Source organism: Antrostomus carolinensis, unplaced genomic scaffold (assembly GCF_000700745.2).
Source record: "Antrostomus carolinensis isolate BGI_N321 unplaced genomic scaffold, ASM70074v2 scaffold34580, whole genome shotgun sequence".
NCBI classification, from domain to species: domain Eukaryota; kingdom Metazoa; phylum Chordata; class Aves; order Caprimulgiformes; family Caprimulgidae; genus Antrostomus; species Antrostomus carolinensis.
The window spans coordinates 1-8,053 of record NW_010291191.1 but is presented as its reverse complement, the minus strand read 5'-3'; the positions used below and the strand labels follow the sequence as shown (position 1 = coordinate 8,053).

At 42.5% G+C, this 8,053-nt stretch overlaps 2 protein-coding genes across 2 annotated transcripts in view; both read right to left on the bottom strand.

Annotated features, from left to right (window-relative positions):
• NWD1 (NACHT and WD repeat domain containing 1) overlaps window positions 1–393 on the bottom strand; it is a gene marked incomplete at its 3' end in the record, with an annotated part of 13,229 nt that extends 12,836 nt beyond the window's left edge. Inside the window, 1 exon segment of the mRNA XM_029086911.1 lies at window positions 317–393. Coding sequence (XP_028942744.1) covers window positions 317–393 — 77 coding nt within the window.
• Window positions 394–3,388: 2,995 nt separating this feature from the next.
• Window positions 3,389–5,990, bottom strand: TMEM38A (transmembrane protein 38A). Its single transcript, XM_010175572.2, has 5 exons — window positions 5,839–5,990; window positions 5,073–5,257; window positions 4,487–4,574; window positions 4,254–4,371; window positions 3,389–3,948 (listed from the first exon to the last, which is right to left on the bottom strand). The coding sequence occupies exons 1-5, from the start codon at window positions 5,982–5,984 to the stop codon at window positions 3,724–3,726; spliced, it is 762 nt and encodes a 253-aa protein (XP_010173874.1). The 5' UTR covers window positions 5,985–5,990; the 3' UTR covers window positions 3,389–3,723.
• Window positions 5,991–8,053: the final 2,063 nt, after the last annotated feature.

The window sequence follows — 8,053 nt, the reverse complement described above, 5'->3', positions numbered from 1 at the left end:
AAACACAGTAAGGGCTGGAGAGCTTTCCCTGTCTGGAGCTGATCTGCAATGTTGGAAAAGCTGTAGACACTGGGTTTGGCTTGCTCTGTGTAACAGAAAAGGGAAACCTGCCCATCAACAAGAAATGCTGAGAGCAGCAACTGAAACACTTTGCTTTTTCCATCAGGCAACCAGGGCCTCTTTGAGGATTAAACCTCTTGCTAAATTTAGCTCCATCTCACTAGGGTTAGTATCAGGAGTTATCAGATCAGGACATCTTTGGAGGGAATGACGTCTGTCCTGTGGAAGTCTAAGCCCTGGCATGCTCCTCTCCTACTTTGTGCTGCAGCGGAGTTTGGAGCCGGGAACGTTCTGCACAGCCAGCACAGTCCCCATCTGGGACTCTTGAGACATCGTAGGGTTTTTCAAAGCACTTGAAATACCTCCTCTCACCAGCCTGCTCTTGTTTATTGTTCCATCCACATCCTGAGCTAAATTTGTTCCTAACACCGAAGTGGGTATCACGGTAGAGGAGGATGTTTCATGTGGTTTAACCGTTCTAGTGATTTTTTCTGGAGTTTTTTGTTAATAGGTTGGGTCATACAGAGACTTTAAATCCTACGCTCCAATGCAACTCAGCATCTCAACTGCTCTGATACTTTAAGGACTATTAATAAAACTTTTTAAAGAGTTCAAGCTTGGGGGGGAGACAAGTGGAACCCTTTGGAAAATGAAGAGCCTTTTCCAGGTCCTCATTCAGTGAGCCAGATAGATCAACTGCGTCACCTTTTCCTCATCACTCCCATCTCTGTGCCGTGGAAGTGAGTTACTCCATCCCTCTAGGAAATGCCCAGCTGCCATTTTCTTTCTGGTTGGAACAGAGGCTTAAGGAAGAAGTGCATGTACAGGTAAATCAGGGCTTCCTGGAAGTGTAGAAGCAGCCCTGTAGAACCCTGTGTTCCTGCAGCGATGGTTAAAACACGCTGCTTTTGAAAGATCCACCTTTGCTTCTTGGGATGAAGGATGCCTGTCTGGAACTGCACCACAGACTACCAGCGATTCAAGAAAGGTTCTGTATCTCTCACTATGAAAGGCTTCACTAAATGAAACTTGTGACTCTTCCTTATGGCAGTTGTCTTCTCAATACCAATCCCATCCCAGATAAGGTACTTCGGAGATGTACAGAGCTTTAATTTTACCATCTCTTGCAATATTTCTCCTATGTGTTCTCGGTTAGCAGCTATGATTTGTCTTAATCCAAAAGACTTTGAAGAGCAAGGACTCTGGCACTTAGAAACCAGCAGCTAACAGTACCATGCTAAATAAATATTCATACTTGTTCAAAGCACTTTGATTTTTTTTTTTTTTTCAGTTTTCAATAGAAACACTGAAACTCCATATAAATATGCTAGAATTGTGTGTGTGTGGTTATATATGTGTGTGTGTATTTACCTGTCCCAGGTGAATTCCTCCTTCCTCTTATAGTGACAACAGGAAAGACAGAACCAACTGGTATAAACACCAAAGGAGCTTGGTTTCCTTATTTCTCTCCCTGATATCTCAGAAAATCTGCTTGGACGACAACACTACAAATACAACAAAAGCAATGGACCTTTTACCATGTTATTTCCATTTGTAACATGCTCAGCCATACTCAGCCATACTTGTAGACATGTCAAAGTCTGATCTCTCTCTCCAGTTAGAATCATTTTGTCATCAGGCCAAGGAGAATTTAAGTAGATCAAGGAGCATGTGGCTTCTGAGACTTGCAGGAGTGAAAGAAACACGCGTATTTCCTCAAGTGCCAGCGGACAATCAGAGTCACTTCACAATTTTTATTTGTTGATGGCTTTTATAAAACAAAATTCCCCTTGAATCAGACATCTCATAAAACATTTATAGTCTCATGCATGCTAGTGATACATCAGATTACAGTAGACCAGTATCTGCAAAACCAGACAGTTGAATTGTCAGGTCGAATTCCTGTTTTCTACTGAAGGGGAGGGAAACTCACAAAATTAAGGCACTGTCAAAACTCAAACCCACAAATCATTTGACCTTTTGTACTGGCTTTCATCTGGTTGCATACAATAAATGTTTCAATTTTATTTTTTTTTAATTAATCATCAATTTAAATTTTGAACAGGGACATACACACAAAAAAAGCTTTTCTTAAATCCTCCTATTTATATTCCCTGTTGCAAGATGACAGCAGCAAACTTTATTGCTAGGGATGGCAACGTGCTGCTTAACTGAAGGCCCAGTGCTACATCCCCACGTGTGCCATTTTCACTGCAGTGATCCCAGCCCTTGGTGATTAAGAAAAACCTCAGAACAAATTCTGGTCTTTTGGGTACAATGCCTAAGATGACACTTTTAAGAATAAAATCAGTTCTAAGAACATTAAAGCTACTTTATAAGCCAGTATTCACTAAGCAGAACATCAAGGAACTGACAGACTCCTCCCTGAGCCATGCAAGGCATTTCAGATTTGTTTTTCCACTCATTGGGCACGAGCTGCTTTCACAGACCAGTAATTTGGCTGAAAGACACCAACAACAGATAATCAGTACCTTCAGCTGCTGTGCTTTTCTCAGTCTTTTACAGTAGTTTTAATCAGCTGGTGTGAAATCCTCTTCTTCAGCCTTTCTATCTGAATTTAAGACTACAGGAAACGTTCCTCCCTGCATCCAGCGAGAGCGTTGGGGCTGTCCTTCAGCACACCAAAGTCACTGCTTCAAGCACAAACCAGCACGTAGCTGGGGGCTTAGGACCATACTTAGAAGTATCCAATTCTCTACCTAAAGATGCAAACTTTTAAAAAAAGCCAGTTCCAGGTCCATTAATTAGGTGCCCTGGTAATTATAAATAAATAGTAATAAATACTTATTTACACTCACACACTCTTCTTGTATCCCACAGGATTACAAACAAACCAGAGCCATGCTTTCTTCCCTAATTACAGAGGATCAGGTTTGAGGTGGGACACACTATTATTAACAACGTGCAGCAGTGCTACACAACAGTTTAGAATCATAACAGTACCAGTACAGTACCAGCTCGGAGCATTCACAGCTTCAAAGCTCTTGCAAACACAGATTTAGGTAAGAAACTGACAATGTTCTATCCATTAAGAATCAGAGGGAACTTAGGCGAGAGAAACAGAGTTTGGCCAGGACACACCGGAGTCGATGTCCTTCTTGCATATAAAATGTCACATTAACTGGAGCTATGGCACATGTGGGAGCTAGCAGAAATTAGATCAGGCTCATACGAGACCATTTACTTTCCTTGAGTACAAAATCCAATTTCCACATGGATTGTGTCTAAACAGTTTGTTGTTTTGGTAGACATCAAAAAGGTCAATGAAAACTCAGAGGAACTTAAGAGTTGCAGAAGCACAAACCGTTACCTCCATTCACAAATAAACACAGTCAAAGATTTTACATCAATTGAAAATGCTGCATCATAATTGCTAAGAGCTTGGGAACTGGCACCCACTTCTCATCCTGGCACAAACCTACAAATCCCTGAAAATATGATCAGAATAGAGAGACAGAGACCAAGAAGCAAGCAGCAGCACAGAGAGCACAAATGAAATTCAGGGACCCGCCTGGCAGTGTCCTGGCTTCCACCTCTCCTCTGGAGTCTGAGAGAGGACTGGAGGATAAAGGAGGTCACGGGTGGCTTTGAGACTCAGCTCTGGAAGAATTTTCTTGGCCTGTTTACTGTGTGGTTGCTTTTTTATTCAGCTTTTTTTGCTTTCCGTTTCCTTGTGCCTTCATTTAGCTCCTCTTTTGACTTGGCAGGAGGAGGCGGAGGATGGGAAGCCTCATGGGAGGCCCCATGCTGATCATGATGATGATGACTAGTGTGTCCACTGGAAACACAGCCAAAGAAAACTGGGCAGATGAAGTTTTCCACTGGAGCAAAAGGTGAGGCGTGAGAGTGAGTTGCCGTCATGAAAACCTGCCACACAACAGTGAATAAGTTAAAAGATCACATACACCAGCTATGAAATACTAACTAGCAAGGAGAATTCCACTTACCCTAGATAAAAATCCCTATTGCTACCCAACTCAAGGCTACATCATCTTCTACCACAGTGCCTGTATGATGGAGAATTTAGCCTATAATTTCCTGAGCAGATCTTCCCTGATGTGTACAGCCAATGCCTTCAGTGGTGGCTTGGGAAGGTGAACACCCCGTGTTTAACTCCGTACCCTTTCCCTGGCTCTGTAGGTTTGTTAGCAGCAAAGCTGCTGTAAACTCACCTTGCAAACTATCATGAACATGGTGAAAAAGAAGATGAGGTTGGCTTCAGAGATAGGGAGCCAGTGGGTTTGTTGCAGAGTGAAGAGGATTGTGCCGTACAGACTAGCCTTTGTAGGGCTGGAAAATAAATAAAGAAGTTTTTTAGAAAGTTTGCATCATTTCAATTGAGTCTTGAATGGTTCTTTAAATTCCATTTTTAGTCTGACAGAGAATTTACAGGCTACCTACTTACAAGGACATATGAAGAATTTCATTTGTTTCTGGCTTCCAGACCCCACGCAGCAGTTGCTCAAAGTTAGACATCAAGGCGACACCAGAACCTGTGAAACAGTAAAAGAAGTTGGCCTAGAACAACAGAGCAGGACAAACACTTCCTAGATCTTCTATAAAGTGCTTCCCGATGCAGGGAAAGGGAATTCACCTCTGTTCCATTTAGTGATGCTCAAATGCTTGCTCCAAACAAAAGCTAAATGAAAACCGAGCTGTTTCAACACTGATGGAACCCCCGTGAAAAGACAGGTGAGGCCAGAGACAGTAGAACACAGGAGAAAGAATAAAGAATTCCTGAATCCTACACCCATCTTTGATAGTGCCTTCAATTCTTCAGGCCTCCTTTAAAGTCAGCTGATGACTCAACTGACAACCATTCTGCCAGTCCAAATAAATACCTGTGTTCTAGAGAACTTGATTGATTGAAGCCAGCTGACCACATCCACTAACCAGCCTGCTGGTCAGCACTCAGTGATGTGGTCACCTTCAGCTTCACCCCCAGATTCTCCCGTCCCTCCCTGCTGCATTGAGAATATCTCATGTTTCACCTTTCACCCATCCAGTAGCCATCATAATGAACCACCCGTGGTGGTAACGGTGATGAGCGTGGTGGACCCCAGCTGCAATTTTGCGAACTCTGACCACTTCCTTCATGGCCACAAAGATGAGCTTTAAAGGCAGAAAGCTAACACACTTGTAGAAGAGGTTCATGGGACAGAAGAATATCAAATACCTGGAACAAAACCACAAAGAGTTAAAGGATCCATTTGTTTGTTCTGATCTGGGATGTACAGAGAGGATTAATTAAGAGTAGTGTGGTGTTAGCCCAAATTAATGTCAGGGAGAAGGAAATGCTGGTTCTGTCATGCAAAAGCACACCCATATGCACCAAGGAAATGAAACCTGGAGGAACTGTGGTTAATTTGTGCACATTTCACTAACACAATGAGTAAAATGCCCCCAGATCTTCAGTGTGTGCTGCTCCTCTACTCTATGTGGTACGGGTGCAGTACACGCTGCTTTGGCCGTTTGGCCGCAGTTCAGCTGCAGCAGCTATGAATAGAAATGCCCGGCGATTGGACTGGACCCAACCCGTATTATCAACTGGACAACTGGTCAGAGGAACTGGAAACTAGATTTAGGAATACAAAAGACTCAAAGACTACCTCAGCCCACCTCTTCTCTCCCCAGTTAATCCAAGCAAGATAATACATGTGTGTCACACAAACAGAGTAACTCCCTTCACACCGGACGGTTTCGTACACGGAGCGGTGTCTCATGTTTAATAAATCAAGTGAAGTGCAAAAGACTCACCAGACTGCTGTGGCCAGGATGACACTGGAGTTATTACTGAAGTAATCGAGAGGTGATTCTCCAAGTAACAGATCAGCAAGTATGTAACTTCCAAAGCAGTGGAGCATAGCACAAAGCCAGGAGGCAAAAGGGCTCTTGCGAGACATCTCCACGGCTCCTGTGAAGCAAATTCTAAATGAGAAGACGGATTCAGCAAATAAAGAGAAATTTCAAGACCGTCTAAGAAAGAGGCTTGCGGTGCACGTTCTCCAAAATCAGCCAAAGAAAAGTGTTTGTAAAACAAAATACAAAAATGTCTATTCTGTGAAGCCTGAACAACTATCAGATATTGTCAAGAAACCATAGGTGTGATCATAGCCTGCAGCCCCCCGTAAGGTGTTCAATTAACCGAGTCATTAGAAGTTTATGAAGTGCCTAAGAGTTTATCTCCTGTATTTGCTGCTACTTACTGCAATCAGAAAGAACAATTTTTCCCTTGAAATTAATGTCTTTTTACAGTCTAAAAATAAAATGCATACTAGTACCATTCTCTCCATTGCTTCAACCTAGGTGCCCTCTAGAATTCATGAACAATCTGTTCAGCTCTCTCATTCATAAGATAACCTGTGAAAATAGAACAGTAATTCTTAATCTTTATTAAGAAGAAGATTCGAGGATTCTTCCCTGTTCCTCTACTAGTTTGGAAACGTCCTCTGAAAATACAAGTAGATATTAAAACTGTGTTACTATTTTCTAATACATTATGATCTCCTCCCACAACCTTCTATTTCCTTTTTTTATTCCTCTAGCCATTTCCATCCACCTCTGTACATCTTCAAGGAAATCTTCTCAAGAACATCAATTCTGTAAGATTGTTTCATCACCTTAAACTGCTCCAGAGTCCTTTGGGCAGCATTTCAGATACCAAACTCTGTTCAGTAAGCCAGGAACAGGCAGGCAAAAGAGACAATGCTAAAAAATTATGTCAACATTCCTAAGTGACATGACTTTAACAGCAGTAAGTGAGTCAGTGTATGCTAAAACTATGCCTTCCATCCCCAAAAACATTTCAGCCAGCTGAAACCACAGTGGAAGCGAGACAGCTGCAGCAGCCATGATATGAAGCTGGTTCTATAGGAACCTGAAGTTTAGCTTGAGGTTTAAATTTAGTAACACTTGTTTTTCTTTGGCTCCATGAAGCCACGTTGTCTCCAAGGAGGAAACAGGACGTTATTGTCCTGAGACTGATCTCCAGCATTGGAGCTGTGGGTTGAAGCAGTGTAAGAGTCTAGTGAAAAGTACACCCCAGCTTTATCCAGTCCACGTGGATTACTGGGCTTACATATTTTTAAATGCTATTTTCATAAGGGTTGCCTGTTAACTGTTCCCTTCAGGACTTAATGCTGGAAGACAGCTGTAAGTGATCAGGCCTCGAAAACCCAACACTTGTGTTTACACAGAGTTTAAATAGAACAGTGTGTGGATTGTACAGCACCGACGTCTCACAACGGGAGGATTTAAAAATCATACCAAAGTCTGGGGTGGTTTTTTTTCTCCTCCATCACCGGGCAGTTACTCTGAAACTGTTCAAAACAGAGCACAAATTGTGTAGCCACTATCAAAAATACATAGAGAGGATGGCATTTGGAAAAGACCAAAGGAAATCAGACTGCAGTGGCGCAGAAGGGGAAAGCTAAGATGCAGATCTATCGATCTTTACAAGATAAGCCCAAGACAACAAACAAAGCAAGGTCAGTTGGGGTGCCTGAGAACAGACTACGACATGGACTGGAAGATGGGGAAAAAAATGAAGGTTTTATGTCCAGCCTTTTTGTATATAAACAGGAGAGTATTGCCACAAAAACAGAAAAGCAACTGGACAGAAATGTAACATAAAGTCCCGGGATAGCAGCAAAGAAGTGACTGAAATGAAATACTTCAGTGTGGTTGGAATGTAGTCTTAAAATGCAAGATTAATTTTCAAAATCAGAGTGACCAGTTCTTATTTTTTCTCCCTTATATTTGCACACACATGTCAGACCTCTGAAAAAGCAACGCAGCAAGGCCCTGAATACCCCTGGCACACCCGGCACTGCGCCTGCTTACAGCAAAAACCGAGGAGTACCGACCCGGCGGGCAGGAGCACCTGTTCATGCACAAAAAATCACATAATTATTGAATGTGGTGAGTTGGGAGGGACCCACTAGGATGCTGGAGTCCAACTCCTGTCCCTGCA